Source organism: Chiloscyllium plagiosum, chromosome 33 (assembly GCF_004010195.1).
Source record: "Chiloscyllium plagiosum isolate BGI_BamShark_2017 chromosome 33, ASM401019v2, whole genome shotgun sequence".
Lineage (NCBI taxonomy): Eukaryota > Metazoa > Chordata > Chondrichthyes > Orectolobiformes > Hemiscylliidae > Chiloscyllium > Chiloscyllium plagiosum.
The window spans coordinates 2,739,734-2,757,325 of NC_057742.1; the positions used below are offsets into that span (position 1 = coordinate 2,739,734).

A 17,592-nucleotide genomic window follows, 5' to 3' on the forward strand; every position below is an offset into this window, starting at 1 on the left:
AGGTCAATTCTCGGAATGGCGGGACTATCTTACGCTGAAAGATTGGAGCAACTGGGCTTGTATACGCTTGAGTTTAGAAGGCTGAGAGGGGATCTGATTGAGACGTATAAGATTATTAAAGGATTGGACACTCTGGAGGCCGGAAGCATGTTTCCGCTGATGGGTGAGTCCCGAACCAGAGGACACAGTTTAAAAATAAGGGGTAGGCCATTTAGAAGAGAGTTGAGGAGAAACGTCTTCACCCAGAGAGTGGTGAGTGTGTGGAATGCTCTGCCCCAGAGGGCTGTGGAGGCCAAGTCTCTGGATACTTTCAAGAAAGAGTTGGATAGAGCTTTTAAGGATAGTGGAATCAAGGGTTATGGGGATAAGGCAGGAACAGGATACTGATTGAGGATGATCAGCCATAATCATAATGAATGGTGGTGCTGGCTCGAAGGGCCGAATGGCTTACTCCTGCACCTATTGTCTATTGTCTATTACTCCCATGGCCAAGCAAGGTTGCACATCCCTGAACACTATGGGGTAATCTAGCATGGCTAATCCACCCTAACCTGCACATCTTTGGACTGTGGGAAGAAACCGGAGTACCCGGAGGAAACCCACGCAGACATGGGGAGAATGTGCAAACTCCACACAGACAGTCACCCGAGGCTGGAATCGAACCTGATGCTGTGAGGCAGTGGTGCTAACCACTGAGCCACCGTGCTGCCCCATTTAATACAACTACATGTGGCATAAAACAGTGGTATCTGGCTCCAAGAAGTTGACTTTGTCCTGGACATAACTCATCATCTTACATTTTAAATTTTGGAAGAATTGTACGGGTAGAGTTTTTCTTTTTGGGGTCATGGGACTTGGCTGCAGTACGTTCTGTAAAGTGACCTCCTTCAATTCCCCAAAGTCTATAATCCCCAATGGAAAACACTCTCTTTGGTTGCAATTTTAATTTAATTTAAAACATAAGGTATCCCAACTTTGTTCGGAGTCTCTGAAAGCAATAGGGAATGTTCAGCAATAACAAAAACACCATACCCAGAGGATGCTGGAAATCTGAAACAGACAAGAATTGCTGAAGAAACTCAGCACGTCTGGCAGCATTTGTGGAGAGAGAATCAGAGTTAATGTCTTGAAGCTGACATGATTTTTTTTTTAACACTGGAGAGTTGTATTGGACTGAGAGCACTAACTCTCATTCTCTCTCCTTTTACATTTTAAGCTTAGAATACAAACCTGCCCTTCAGATTTCATAGGCTTCCATCAGGTAATCCTTGGGCACTATGCCGACTACACCATCCATCTCACCAACCCACCATCCGTAGGGACTGTAGTCCTGAAAGAAAATAGGGACAAAGATTCTGCTGTTAAGCTCTTTCTGTTCCTGGGTATGAAGTTCATGAGTTTGAGTCTTACTCACAGGACCTGAGGACTTGCTGCAGTGCTGCCCTCCCGGGGGTATGTGTTGCCCTCCCATGGGGTAAATGTTGCCCCTGCCAGGGAGTAAGTATTGCCCCTGCCAGGGGGTATGTGCTGCCCTCCCAGGGGGTAGGTGTTGCCCTGCCAGGGAGTAAGTATTGCCCCTGCCAGGTTGTATGTGGTGCCCTCCCAGGGGGTAAGTGCTTCCCTCCCAGGGGTTAAGTGTTGCCCTGCCAGGGGGTAAGTGCTGCCCTCCCAGGGGTTAAGTGTTGCCCCTGCCAGGGGGTGCCATCTTCCAGGGTAGGCTAATCTAGACTCTGATTTCCAGCATCTGCAGTCCTCACTTTTGCCTCGTTGATTCTAACCTTACTGTAATCTAGAGTCCCATTCGCCATCTCAGGTGGATGTAAAAGTTCCTACGGCCACTATTCGAGCAGGGCAGACAGCCCCTGTATCACGGTCAATATTTGTCCCTCCGCCAACAATGATACACTGTCGTAGAGCTCATTGCCCTTTTTCTGTATTTGAGATCCTGCTCTGCTCTGATTGGCTGCGGCATTACCTATATTATAATGGCTGCCACACTATTTAAAGCACTTCACTGATGATAGAGTGCTTTGGGGTAGTGGTGGGGGTCCTGCGGTGCTGAAAGGTGCTACATAAATGCAAGTTCTAACTTTTTAAAATGAGGATAATGTGAAGACGGTTCCATTGTTATGAACAAAATCAAATGAGCTATGGATCTAAACTGATCTTATGGGCTTTGAAACTTAACAACAAATCTCTGCTTCAGTACTGAACCTGCACAGCCTGCAACGTGATCATTAATATTTCAACAGATGGGTTGCAAGAGAGAAAAAAAGAAATCTCGGAAAATGATTTGCACAAAACACTGAAATTATTTTTCTTTGTTATGGATGGGGTGACTTTGAGTCAGTAAGTATCTGGGACAAATCAGAGAGGGAGGACAGATGTAACACATGCAGACCATATTATTCAGCATCTCCCTTTTCTCCATCAGTGCATTGTGCCAATGATCCTAAGGTCATAATGACAGCAAAATGAAGAGTAGTAAAATCCTAAAGCTCCCATTTCGAATATTTACTTTGGGCTGGCATTAAACTGTGCAGCTGCTGGTTAATGACACTAGACTTGTAATATACTGAACTCATCTTGGGAATTCGGATTTCTGCCAGTTTCCTGGGGACTGGTTTGTCTCTCCTCCTCTCTGTCTCTGTGCCCCTTCAGTTACAGCGTGGTTTCATTACAGTGAGATGTTTACTGCGTAAGTCTCCCAATTGACCCTTTAACAGTCCCATGCTCAAACAGCCACGTCTCCGAGTTTGGTTTGGACCGGTGGTGAATGAGACAGCATGTGCCACCTGTAAATGTATCACACTGTAGGTCAGTCCCTTCTGGGAGACACTCTGACTATCACACTGTCTCAGTGCTCCAGGGTCATGCTGTTAAGTGACTGCCTGCAGGTTCCCCGGTGTTATCGGACATCCAGCACCAGCGACCGGGAGAGAGAGCTGATAGCTATTATTTTTGTTTGTCCCGTTGCCTTTGCCATTCTGTCTGGCTGCAAGATGTTGGCAACACAGTAGGGTCCCCTCGTTCATCAACCTTTAACCAGTACACCACCCTGTATTTGAGGTATGAAAGTAGAAACACTATGAATCAAAACGACCCGAGATTAAGAAGGCTTACTGCTGTTATTATGGCTCATTGATAACATAACCATATTTTACATCATGCCTAACAGTGCCAGTGATGGAACCCAAGCTGCATCCTGCAATATCCCTGGGTTAATGCGTGTCACATAACGGACATTAACACTGACAGGCAAAGTACTTACAGCCTCCTGTGTACATTAGGGGCAGGAATAGGCCTTTCAGCCCTTCCAGTCTGCTCTGCCATTTAATTCGGTCCTGACTGATGTGCACCTCAATAACTCCATTCACAAGCTTCAAGTGTTTCAAGGTGCTTTACAAACAATCAGTAACCTTTGGAAGTGTAGGCGCTCACATAATGTAGGAAGTATAGCAGCTAATTTGCAAACAGGAAGATCCCACAAACACCGTGGGCATGGCACGGTTGCTCAGTGGTTAGCACTGCTGACTCACAGACCCGGGTTCAATTCCAGCCTAAGGCGACAGTCTGTGAGGAGTTTGCACATTCTCCCCGTGTCTGTGTGGGTTTCCTCCCACAGTCCAAAGATGTACAGGTTAGGTGAATTGGCCATGCTAAATTGCCCACAGGGTTCAGGGATGTGTAGGTGAGGTGCCTTAGTTAGGGTTAAATACAGGATAATAGGGCAGGGAAATGAGTCTGGTCGGTTACTCTTTGGAGAGTCGGTATGTGTTTGTTGGGCCGAAGGGCCTGTTTCCACACTGTAGGGATTCTATGAAAATAAAAGCCCAGATAATGTGCACTGGAGGTGCAGTTAATGGGTAAATATTAGTATCTGATCACCTTATGAACCCCTGGACTGTAAAATTTTAAAAACTGTGTACATGTGAGTGAGTGTATACAGGCGAGTGTGAGACTGTGTATGTCTCAGCAAGTGTATACAGGCGAGTGAGTGACTGTGTATGTCTGAGCGAGTGTATACAGGCGAGTGTGAGACTGTGTATGTCTCAGCAAGTGTATACAAGCGAGTGAGTGACTGTGTATGTCTGAGTGAGTGTATACAGGCGGGTGTGAGACTGTGTTTGTCTTAGCGAGTGTATACAGGCAAGTGAGTGACTGTGTATGCCTGAGTGACTGTATACAGGCGAGTGAGTGACTGTGTATGTCTGAGTGAGTGTATACAGGCGAGTGTGAAACTGTGTATGTCTGAGTGAGTGTATACAGGCAAGTGAGTGACTGTGTATGTCTGAGTGAGTGTATACAGGTGTGTGAGACTGTGTACATCTGACAGATGGTATACAGGCGAGTGTGAGACTGTGTACGTCTGAGTGAGTGTATACAGGCGAGTGAGAGACTGTGTATGTCTGAGTGAGTGTATACAGGCAAGTGTGAGATAGTATATGTCTGAGTGAGTGTATACAGGTGAGTGAGAGACTGTGTATGTCTGAGTGAGTGTATACAGGCAAGTGTGAGACAGTATATGTCTGAGTGAGTGTATACAGGTGAGTGAGAGACTGTGTATGTCTGAGTGAGGGTATACAGGCGAGTGAGAGACTGTGTATGTCTGAGTGAGTGTATACAGGCGTGTGAGAGACTGTGTAAGTCTGAGTGAGTGTATACAGGTGAGTGAGACTGTTTAAGTCTGGGTGAATGAATACAGATGAGTGTATACAGGCAAGTGTGAGACAGTATATGTCTGAGTGAGTGTATACAGGTGAGTGTGAGACTGTGTTTGTCTGAGTGAGCATATGCAGGTGAGACTGTGCACATCTGAGTGAGTGTATACAGGTGAGTGTGAGACTGTGTGTGTCTGAATGAGTGAAACAGGCGAGTGTGAGATTGTGTACGTCTGAGTGAGTGTATACAGGCAAGTGTGAGACAGTATATGTCTGAGTGAGTGTATACAGGTGAGTGTGAGACTGTGTTTGAGTGAGCATATACAGGTGAGACTGTGCACATCTGAGTGAGTGTATACAGGCGAGTGTGAGACTGTGTGTGTCTGAGTGTAACAGGTGAGTGTGAGACTGTGTACGTCTGAGTGAGTGTATACAGGCGAGTGAGAGACTGTGTATGTCTGAGTGAGTGCATATAGGTGTGTGAGACTGTGTACATCTGACAGATGGTATACAGGCGAGTGTGAGACTGTGTATGTCTGAGTGAGTGTATATAGTTGAGTGAGAGTCTGTGTATGTCTGAGTGAGTGTGTACAGGTGCGAGAGACTGTGCAAGTCTGGGTGAGTGAATACAGGTGAGTGTATACAGGCAAGTGTGAGACAATATATGTCTGAGTGAGTGTATACAGGTGAGTGTAAGACTGTGTTTGTCTGAGTGAGCATATACAGGTGAGACTGTGTATGTCTGAGTGAGTGTATACAGGTGAGTGGGAGACTGTGTACGTCTGAATGAGTGTATACGATCGAGTGTGAGACTGTGCACGCATGAGTGAGTGTAAACAGGCGAGTGAGAGACTGTGTATGTCTGAGTGAGTGTATACAGGCGAGTGGGAGACTGCGTATATCTGAGTGAGTGTGTACAGGTGAGTGTGAGACTGTGTATGTCTGAGTGTGTGTCTACAGGTGGGTGTGAGACGGTGTATGTCTGAGTGAGGGTATACAGGTGAGTGTGAGACGATGTATGTCTGAGTGAGTGTATACAGGCGAGTGAGTGACTGTGTATATCTGAGTGTGTGTATACAGGTGAGTGAGAGACTGTGATTGTTTGACTGTTTCTAGGTGAGTGAGAGACTGTATGTCTGAGTGAGCGTATACAGATGAGTGACAGGTTGAGTATGTCTGAATGAGTGTATACAGGTGGGTATCAGACGGTGTATGTCTGAGTGAGTGTATACAGGCGAGTGTGAGTGTATACAGGTGGGTATCAGACGGTGTATGTCTGAGTGAGTGTATACATGCGAGTGTGAGACTGTGCATGTCTGAATGAATGTATACAGGTGAGTGACAGACTTTGTATGTCTGAGTGAGTGTATACAGGCGAGTGTGAGACTGTATGTCTGAGTGAGTGTAAACAGGTGAGTGAGAGACTGTTTATGTCTGAGTGAGTGTATACTGGCGAGTGTGAGACTGTGTATGTCTGAGTGAGTATATGCAGGTGAGTGAGAGACTGTCAGTCTGAGTGAGTGTATACAGACGAGTGTGAAACTGTGTATGTCTGAGTGAGTGTATACAGACGAGTGTGAAACTGTGTATGTCTGAGTGAGTGTATACAGGCGAGTGAGAGACTGTGTACGTATGAGTGAGTGTATACAGGCGAGTGAGAGACTGTGTATGTCTGAGTGAGTGTGTACAGGAGAATGTGAGACTGTGTATGTCTGAGTGAGTGTATACAGGCGAGTGAGAGACTGTGTACGTATGAGTGAGTGTATATATGCGAGTGAGAGACTGTGTATGTCTGAGTAAGTGTATACAGGCTAGTGAGAGACTGTGTATGTCTGAGTGAGTGTATACGTGGATGCTTATATCTGGGTATATTTGCCAGGGAGATTTTATTTATTTATTTATATAACTGACTTGTAACATCAGTAAGGGAATGAGAAGGTTATGGTGGGGGAGGGGTGGCAGGAACTGAAAGACATCAGTGAGAACTCTTCCAATTCTTGATGGGGTGTATTTTCATGTATTTTGTAACAGGACCACCAGAGACAGGAGCAGACTCAGGCCACTCGGCCCATCAACGCTGCTCCACCATTCAATCATGGCTGATATGTTTCTCAATACAATGCTGTCTCCTCGTAATCCTTGATCCCCATCCTTATCACAAACCTATCGATCTCTCAGTGACTTGTCCTCCACAGCCCTCTCTGTGGCAGTGAGTTCCAGAGCTTCCCCACCCTCTGGCTGGAGAAATGCCTCGTCATCTCTGTTGTAAAAGGTTGTCCCTTCACTCAGAGGCTGTGCCCTCAGGTCCTAGTCTCTCCTACGAGTGTAAACACCTTCTTCACGTCTGCTTCCTCCAGACCTCTCAGTACTCTGCTCAAACTGCTTACTGTTTTTCTGACCTTGCAACATTAATGACACTTCACAAATACTTCACAGTGATGAAATGCTTTGTATCGGGCTGAGGTAATGAAAAGCACTGGAGAAATGTTCGCTCTTTCTCCCTGTCTTGCTGACTTCTTCCATTTTTAAATTTGTAATGGAAAATGCCCATGTAAACCTGTCACACTTGGTGCAATTCCACCTTCCTGCCACTGGGGAGTACTGCAACACAAAATGATACAATCGTGGAATGGCAAGTTTCTGAAAAGGAGATTCCCAAATCAATAGGGAATTTGCAATCGCAACATCAAACTAAATTTAATTAAACGTAATTATTATATTAAATTAATAATAACATCAAATTTTAAACTAGACATTGAATTCCAACGTGGCCATTATCATAATTATTCTCCAATATCTAATCCCACTTTCCTTGACTATTAAACTTGTTCTCCATTCCCATGTTGGGTCAACGAATGATAACCTTGAAATCTTACATTGCATCATGTAAAAATTAAGGCTGCAGGAGGAATCTTTATTTAAATATAAGGTCTTTGGTGTTTTTAAATCATTCCAAGTCCTCTCCACTCCATATCTCTGTCAACCCCCAAACTCTCCGTGATCTTTGTAGTCATCTAACAGTTTGCAAAAAGTATTCGGAGTGATTTAGGATGAAATTGCAGAGCTCCCGGACCAGCAATTCCTTGACTTTATGATACTCATCCAACGGGGTTCTGTAAGATTAATGATCCTCTGACATCTCATCAAGTAATAGTCATAGAGTCATACAGCACGGAAACAGACCCTTTGGTCCAATGTGTCCATGCCGACCAGATTTCCAAACTAAAATAATCCCATTTGTCCATGTTTGGCCCATATCCCTCTAAAACCTTCCTGGCCATGTACCTCTCCAAATAGCTTTTAAATGTTGAACTGTGCCTGCATCTACCATTTCCTCTGGCAGGTCATTGCACTTAGAAACCACCCTCTGAGTGAAAAGTTGCCTCTCAGGTCCCTTTTAAAATTTTCTCCTCTCATCTTAAAAATATTTCCCCTGAGTTTAAACTCCCCCACCCTAGGCAAAAGACCTTGACTATTCACCTTATCTATACCCCTCATGATTTTATAAACATCTATAAGATCACCCCTCAGCTTTCTATGCTGCTGTGAGAAAAGTCCCAGATTAGTGTGGTGCTGGAAAAGCACAGCAGGTCAGACAGCATCCGAGGGGCAGGAAAAATCTACGTTTTGGGTAAAAGCTGCTGAAACGTAGATTTTTCCTGCCCCTCGGATGCTGTCTGACCTGCTGTGCTTTTCCAGCACCACTCTAATCTAGACTCTAACCTCCAGCATCTGCAGTCCTCACTTCCGCCTGAGAAAAGTCCAAGACAATCTTTATAACTCAAACCTTCCAACATCCCGGGAAATCTTTTTTTGCACCCTGTCTAATTTAAATAATTTCCTTTCGATAACAGGCTGACCAGGACTGGACTCAGTACTTCAAATGTGGCCTCACCAGTGTCCTGTACAACCTCTACATGACGTCCCAAATCCTGAAATCAATGGTCTGGGCAATAAAGGCAAGCTTGCGAAACACCTTCTTAACCACCCTGTCTACACAACCTTTCAAGAGCTATGTACCTAAGTCTCTGTCTCGGGGTTCGACACTACCCAGGCCCGGACCACGAAATGTAAAAGTCCTGCATCTTGTTTGTTTTACCAAAATGCAATGCCGCATATTTATCCAAATTAAACTCCATCTACCATTCCTCAGCCCATAGACCTAATTGATCGAGACCTCTTTGTAATCTCAGATAACCTTCTTCACTGTCCGCTCCTCCACCAATTCTGGTGTCATTCGCAAACTTACTAACCATCCTTCTAAATTCTCATCCAAATCATTTATGTAAATGACAAACAATAGTGGACTTGGTACCAATCCCTGCGGAATACTGCTGGGCACAAGCCTCCAGCCTGAGAAATAACCCTCCACCACCACCCTCTGTCTCCTATTACCAAGCCGTCTCTAGTGCTTGAGGATTTCTGATTTTAATTGTCCTTATCATTGATCTCTGTTCCTGAGTCCCAGTCTCTGGAATTCCTTCCTAAAATCTTTCTCCTCCCTCTCGCCGCTTTGAAACACATTTTTTTATTCCTGGCCCAGGGACCACATCTCTGACTGTCTGCCCTAATGTCACTTTCAGGGTTGGTGTTAAATTCTACCCACTGTACAGATTTCAACGTGTTAAATGTACCAATACATTACCATTCCTTCAGTACCCCTGGGTCAAAGTCCTGAAATAACAACATCGTGGTCAACCCACAGCACATGAACTGCAGCAATTCAAGAAGGCAGCTCACCCCCACCTTCTCAAGGGGCAACTAGGGACGGGCAATAAATACTGGGCCCAGTCAGCGTTGACCATGTGCCATGAATGACTGAATATTGCTGTAGCAGGAACTGTGTCCTTCCTGTAGAACCTTTCAGCTCGAGATAAATGTTGGAGTTTCTCCTGTTGGAGGAGGATGTATTTTGTTGCTACAATTTGCAATGTTAACACAAGTCTGTCAGTTTTGCTTAAGGTGAGCTTTACTTTCTTTTTCTGACAAATTGTGTCCAAATCCATGGGTGTGGAGAGAACAGAACATGTTTGTGTTCAGTGATGGTTAACAGGTTATCAGGAGAGGCATTGCATTGAATTTACAGAGTACTGAAAGGACATTGAACCTAAAATGTCTACACACAAACCCTCTCTCTCCCTACCTTATGCTTCTCTCCCTCACGTGTTTATCCAGCCTCCCCTTCATTGTATCTACAGTACTCCCTTTGACCATTCCCTGTGGAAGTAGGGTCATTGCTGTGTGTGTGGAGAAGGGTCTTCCTGAGTTTGCAATTGGATTTTTTTTTTAAAGTTCATTTTGTGGGATGGTGGGTGTTGCTGGCTGGCCCGCATTTATTTCCCGTCTCTATGTCGACTGCCAGTGTTTCCAAAGACTGGCCAACATAAAACATAGAACAATACAGCCCACGATGTTGCACTGACCTGTGAACTATTCTCAGCTCGTCCCCCTACACTATCCCATCATCATTCCTTTTGCTTATCTAAGGATTGTTTAAATCTCCCTATTGTGGCTGAGTTGACTACATTAGCAGGTAGGGCATTCCACGCCCTTACCACTCTCTGAGTAAAGAACCTGCCTCTGACATCTGTCTTAAAGCTATCGCCCCTCAATTTGTAGTTACGCCCCCTCGTACACACTGATGTCATCATCCTAGGAAAAAGACTTTCACTGTCTACCCTATCTAATCCTCTGATCATCTTGCATGTCCCTATCAAATCCCCTCTTAGCCTTCTTCTTTCCAATGAGAACAGACCCAAGTCTCTCAGTCTTTCCTCATAAGACCTTACCTCCAGACCAGGCAACATCCTGGTAAACCCCCTCTGCACCTTTTCCAATGCTTCCACATCATTCCCGAAATATGGCGACCAGAACTGTACACAATATTCCAACTGCGGTCGCACCAGCGTTTTGTTCAGTTGCAGCATGATATCGTGGCTCCGGAACTCAATCCCTCTACGAATGAAACCTAACACACCGTATGCCTTCTTAACAGCACTATCCACCTGGGTGGCAACTTTCAGGGATCTATGTACATGGACTCCAAGATCCCTCTGCACATCCACACTACCAAGAATCTTTCCATTGGCCCAGTACTCTGCCTTCCTGTTATTCTTCCCAAAGTGCATCACCTCAAATTGAGCTGCATTGAATTCCATTTGCCACTTGGCTGCTTCCCACTGCCTGCATTGCTCAGCTGTGGACCTTAACCACATCTGCAAAAAGAGCTGCACATGTGTCCTCAATGTGATCTGCTTTAATTTCCCATATCGGCAGTTCAGGGCTTCAGGCTGTGCAGATTTATTCCACTCATTTTGCCTGGAATCCTTATAGCTCATCGAGGGAGGAGGACTTCATCACATTAATGTGGGCTGGATATTCATTGAGGCTTTGAACGTGGAGGTCAGAAAGCTTAACCAGCACCAACCGAGCCTCCAAACACACACTGTGCAGATACATGATCCCGAAAATGAGAAACACAAGGGCTTGAACTTGTGGAATGTTCAGAACTGAACCGATCACAAATCCTTTCAACTGCCTCCAGTAACAAGATAACGCTCTGCTTCTTTTTGAGCTCAGGAAGTGATTTATTTTCTAAGAAAATGTGCAGAGAACAACAAAGCAAACTCCTGTCTCTCAAAAGCAGCTGAGATTTGTCATATTACAATGTTAAAATTCTCAATCCCCGCTCCCCACCCCCCCAGATCTTTGCTGAAAATCCCTCCACTGGTTCTGTCGGGATTTTCCTCATCGGTTTGTTCAGAGATGTTAAGGAGACAGCGACAGCTTTGCAGAAGGTTAGATGTGGCTCCTGTTCTGAGGAGGTGTCACTGCTCCCAAACCGTTGGTTGTGTTTTCTCTCTACAGATGCTGCCGGACATGCTGAGTCTTTCCAGCAATGGTGTCTGTTTCCGGTTCAGAAGGAAGGACACTAGCACTGTGCCACAAGAGTTCTCTCATTGAAACATGAAAATGTCCCATGCTCACACAGCTCCCCGAACTCTGTCCCCCCGGAACAATGGGACCTTCATCATTGCACTCAGTGTGTTTTCAGCTGCTTCAATCCTTAGCTCCCTCCAGCACGCAGAGCCAAGATGGAAGTAATAGTTGCCATTGTCCCGTGCCATTGGAAAAAGAGACAGAGAGAGAGAAAGAAGGAGACAGAGACAGAGAGAGAGAGGCAGAGAGAAAGACAGAGAGAGAGGGGCAGAGAGAGAATGACTGGAGATAGCTTTAACCTGAGGGTCACCAAGGAATCGAACCTGGGCTGTTGGTGTCACTCAGGATGGCCAAGTCACTGTTCAGAGAACTGTTTCCAGGAGTAAAGAACTTCAGTGATGAGGATAGAGCTGGTGGAGAAGAGCAACTCTCCAAAATGAAGAATGCCTTTAGAGAAGATTTGTGAATAATGTTTGGGTATTTTCTAATTCACACAGATCTGGAGGAGTTAGGGGAAGTATTTGGAAAATATTGAGCTCTATGGATAGGAGTTCCTGAATTCATGGCAATAGTTGGGATGTGGGAAAAGTACATTACTGTTTAGGTACCACTGAGCTGAAAATATTTCACTGTTAAGAAATTTTGTTCTCGCACGCCTCACTATGGCAAACCTGGTCGGGCACGAACAGGTTGGACCGACAGGTCTATTTCTGTGCTGTGTGACTGTGACTCTCGGATTCGATCTGGAATCGAAGAATTCCGGACAGGTCGCCTGGAAGAGAAGGCTGGGACATGATCTGACAGAGACCTTCATGAGAGAGCTGGATAGGGAGAAGCTGTTCACACAAGGGTCATGTGAGGAAAATCTTTCTCACCCAGTGAATAGTTTGGGTCTGGTGTCTGGAATGCACTGCCTGGAAATTTGGGGGAGGCAGGTTCACAACTGAGGCACAGTCAATCAATGTGAAGCTGGAAACACACAGCAGCTCAGGCAGTATCCAGGGAGCAGGTCAGTCAATGTACTGGGCTGCCACTTTGACTCTCCTGCTCCTCAGATGCTGTCTGACCTGCTCTGCTTTTCCAGTTTCACATCGGTTGACTCTGACTTTCAGCATCTGCAGTCCCTACTGTCTCCAAGTCACAACTGAGGCATTTCGGAGGACATTGGATGGTCATTTGGACTGTAATAGAGCTCAGGGATATGGGGAAAAGGCAGGAGACTGGCTCTAGGTTACAGTACCAGCACAGGCACAGTGGGCTGAACAGTCTCTTCTGCACCATAACAATTCTGCCATCCTGAGTGAACTCACACACAGAGCCCAGGTAGATAGGTGTAAAGGAAGAGACGGAGGCCACTCTGCCCGAAAACCTGCCCAGGAAAGTGCGGCTGGTCAAGGTACTGCCACTCGTTACTCACCTTGGCCCTGTTACACTGTTGTCTCACGCAAATCCCAGTTTGCAGAGATGTAATTAATCCCCAGCCTCGAATAGCTTTGCTAGGGGCGAGACAGTTCCAGTTTCCCACTCCCCCTTTGCACAAAGAATCGTTTCCCAAAATCACTCCTTCATGACGTGGCTTGCTTTCAAGATTCGGGCCTAATAATGTTGACTCGTCTTGGCACTGGATTGTGTGCTGGACAATGACTGTTGGAGTTACATGTGGTTTACATTGTTTATTTGGCTCATGTACTTTGGAAATAATTCAAAGCAGTCAGAGGAGACACAATATGAACACAGCTTCATCTGTGCTGTGTGGCGAGTAAAGCTGTTTTCCTTGTACGTTTATTTGATCTTAGCACACTGAATTTACAAGTGAGCATTTTATAGAGACCTGATCCAGAGGAATATTATTCATTCTAACTGAGGGTATCTTATCACCAGGACACATTTTCCCAACAGTGAGCTCACTACAAGGGGCAGTCTGGCTTTATCCACCAGGCCCCAATCCACATTCTCACCAGGCAGCAAGTAATCTATATGCTGCACATTTTCAAAAGCTTTCTTTCCCCACCTGCCTGGAAGGTGCTGCCTCTAATGGGGTACATTTCTGTAGTGCCAGTCACAACCTCCAGACAAACCAAAGCACCTCACAGCCAATGACTCTGTGGAATGTGCAAAGATGGTCACTACTGTAATGCAGGCAAATCAGCAGCCAACCTGTGCACAGCTAGATCCCACAAACAGTGATGAGCATCTGATCAGGTAACATGATTACAGACCGTGTTCGAGACATCACCATTGGCCAGGACACCAGGGAAAGCTCTGCAGCTCTTCCCTGAGACAGTGCCATGGGGTCGAACATCCATCACACAGAAACTGGTCTCATTTTAGCAGCACCCAAACATCAGTGCTGTGACAATGCAGCCCTCCCCCTGTACAGCTCTGACAGTGCAGCACTCCCCCTGTACAGCTCTGACGGTGCAGCACTCCCTCAGTACAGTCTGACAGTGCAGCCCTCCCCCTGTACAGCTCTGACGGTGCAGCACTCCCCCTGTACAGCTCTGACAGTGCAGCACTCCCTCAGTACAGTCTGACAGTGCAGCCCTCCCCCTGTACAGCTCTGCCGGTGCAGCACTCCCCCTGTACAGCTCTGACAGTGCAGCACTCCCCCTGTACAGCTCTGACAGTGCAGCACTCCCCCTGTACAGCTCTGACAGTGCAGCACTCCCCCTGTACAGCTCTGACGGTGCAGCACTCCCTCAGTACAGTTCTGACAGTGCAGCACTCCCTCAGTACAGCTCTGACAGTGCAGCACACCCCCTGTACAGCTCTGACAGTGCAGCACTCCCTCAGTACAGCTCTGAAGGTGCAGCACATCCTCAGTACAGCTCTAACAGTGCAGCCCTCCACCGTACAGCTCTGACAGTGCAGCCCTCGCCCTGTGCAGTTCTGACAGTGCAGCACTCCCTCAGTCCAGCTCTGACAGTGCAGCACTCCCCCTGTACAGCTCTGACAGTGCAGCACTCCCTCAGTACAGCTCTGACAGTGGAGCACTTTCTCAGTACAGCTCTGACAGTGCAGCACACCCTCAGTACAGCTCTGACAGTGCAGCCCTCCCCCTGTACAGCTTTGACAGTGCAGCACTCCCTCTGTACAGCTCTGACAGTGCAGCCCTCCCCCTGTACAGCTCTGACAGTGCAGCACTCCCTCTGTACAGCACTCCCTCAGTACAGCTCTGACAGTGCAGCACACCCTCAGTACGGCTCTGACAGTGCAGCCCTCGCCCTGTACAGCTCTGACAGTGCAGCACTCCCCCTGTGCAGTTCTGACAGTGCAGCACTCCCTCAGTACAGCTCTGACAGTGCAGCACTCTGCCTGTACAGCTCTGACAGTGCAGCACTCCCTCAGTATTGCTCTGACAGTGCAGCACTCCCTCAGTTAGCTCTGACAGTGCAGCACTCTCTCAGTCCAGCTCTGACAATGCAGCACTCCCTCAGTACAGCTCTGACAGTGCAGTCCTCCCCCTGTGCAGCTCTGACAGTGCAGCCCTCCCCCGTACAGCTCAGATAGTGCAGCACTCCCCTGTACAGCCCTGACATTGCAGCACTCCCTCAGTATAGCTCTGACAGTGCAGCACTCCCTCAGTACAGCCCTGACAGTGCAGCACTCCCCTGTACAGCCCTGACAGTGCAGCACTCCCTCAGTATAGCTCTGACAGTGCAGCGCTCCCTCAATGCAGCCTGACAGTGCAGCACTCCCTTGAACAGCCTGACAGTGCAGCACTTCCTCAGTACAGCTCTGACAGTGCGGCACTCCCTCAGTCCAGCTCTGACAGTGCAGCACTCCCTCAGTCCAGCTCTGACAGTGCAGCACTCCCCCTGTACAGCTCTGACAATGCAGCACTCCCCTGTACAGCTCTGACAGTGCAACACGCCCCCTGTACAGCCCTAATAGTGCAGTACTCCCTCAGTGCAGCTCTGACAGTGCAGCACTCCCTCAGTATAGCTCTGACAGTGCAGCACTCCCCTGTACAGCCTTGACAGTGCAGCACTCCCTCAGTATAGCTCTGACAGTGCAGCACTCCCCTGTACAGCCCTGATAGTGCAGTATCCGCTCAGTACAGCTCTGACAGTGCAGCACTCCCTGAGTACAGCCATGATGGTGCAGCACTCCCTCAGTACAGATCTGACAGTGCAGCAATCCCCCTGAACAGCTCTGATAGTGCAGCACTCGCTCAGTACAGCTCTGACAGTGCAGCACTCCCCCTGTAAAGCTCTGACAGTGCAGCACTCCTCCATACAGCTCTGACAGTGCAGCATTCCCCCTGAACAGCTCTGATAGTGCAGCACTCCCTCAGTACAGCTCTGACAGTGCAGTACACCCTCAGTACAGTTCTGACAGTGCAGCACTCCCTCAGTCCAGCTCTGACAGTGCAGCACTCCCTCAGTCCAGCTCTGACAGTGCAGCACTCCCTCAGTACAGTCTGACTGTGCAGCACGCCCCCTGTACAGCCCTGATAGTGCAGTACTCCCTCAGTGCAGCTCTGACAGTGCAGCACTCCCCCTGTACAGCCCTGACAGTGCAGCACTCCCCTGTACAGCTCTGACAGTGCAGCACTCCCCTGTACAACCCTGACAGTGCAGCACTCCCCTGTACAGCCCTGACAGTGCAGCACTCCCTCAGTATAGCTCTGACAGTGCAGCACTTCCCCTGTACAGCTCTGACAGTGCAGCACTCCCCCTGTACAGCCCTGACAGTGCAGCACTCCCCTGTACAGCCCTGACAGTGCAGCACTCCCTCAGTATAGCTCTGACAGTGCAGCACTCCCACTGTACAGCTCTGACAGTGCAGCACTCCCCCTGTACAGCCCTGACAGTGCAGCACTCCCCTGTACAGCCCTGACAGTGCAGTACCCGCTCAGTACAGCTCTGACAGTGCAGCACTCCCTGAGTACAGCCATGATGGTGCAGCACTCCCTCAGTACAGATCTGACAGTGCAGCACTCCCCCTGTACAGCTCTGCAGGTGTAGCACTCCCTCAGTACAGCTCTGACAGTGCAGCACTCCCCCTGTACAGCCCTGACAGTGCTGCACTCCCTCAGTAGAGCTCTGACAGTGCAGCACTCCCCCTGTACAGCTCTGACAGTGCAGCACTCCCTCAGTACAGCTCTGAAGGTGCAGCATTCCCTCAGTACAGCTCTGGTTAATAAATATTGTATAAATATTTATTCTGTAAGGCTGATAAGAGGCAGTATCACCGATACACCAGAATGCTTCCAGTGCTGAAGTCAACCTATAGCGACAGGTTAGATGAGGCTTGTATTCCCTTGCCAACAGTAGATTTGGTTTCTTTTATGGGATGAGGTGTTCCTGGGTGGGCCAGCATTTATTGCCTCTCTGTAATTCCCCAGGACTGAGTGGCTTTTGTTCATTCTCTCGTGACGCATGGGTCTCACTGTCTGGACCCAGCATTTACTGCGTGTCCCTAGTTGCCCTCTCATGAAGGTTGGGGTGAGCTGCCTTCTTGAACTGCTGCAGTCCATGTGCTGTAGGTAGACCCACAATGCCCTTAGGGAGGGAATTCCAGGATTCTGACCCTGTGACACTGAAGAAACGGTGATATATTTCCAAGTCAGGATGGTGAGTGACTCAGAGGGGAACTTGCAGGGGGTGGTATTCCCGTGTATCTGCTGCCCTTGTCCTTCTGGATGGAAGTGGTCATGGGTTTGGAAGGTGCTCTCTGAGGATCTTTGGTGAACTTCTGCAGTGTATCTTGTAGACGGTACACACTGCTGTGTTCCACTCGAGAAGGCAGTAGTGTTTATATTTATTCAGGGGATCTGGGCATTACTGGCTCATCCAGCATTTATTACTCATCTTGATTTGCTCAGAGGGCTGTTAAGAGTCAAACACATCACTGTAGGTCGAGAGTCACATGTAGGTCTGGAGTCACATGTAGGTCTAGAGTCACATGTAGGTCTGGAGTCACATGTAGGTCTGGAGTCACATGTAGGTCTAGAATCACATGTAGGTCTGGAGTCACATGTAGGTCT

At 47.6% G+C, this 17,592-nt stretch overlaps 1 protein-coding gene across 1 annotated transcript in view; it reads right to left on the minus strand.

Annotated features, from left to right (window-relative positions):
• skap1 (src kinase associated phosphoprotein 1) overlaps positions 1-17,592 on the minus strand; it is a 371,132-nt gene that overhangs the window by 1,582 nt on the left and 351,958 nt on the right. Inside the window, exon 12 of the mRNA XM_043674766.1 lies at positions 1,231-1,330. Within this exon, the coding sequence (XP_043530701.1) occupies positions 1,238-1,330 (93 nt within the window). The 3' untranslated portion in view covers positions 1,231-1,237. The remainder of the gene's footprint in view (positions 1-1,230; positions 1,331-17,592) is intronic.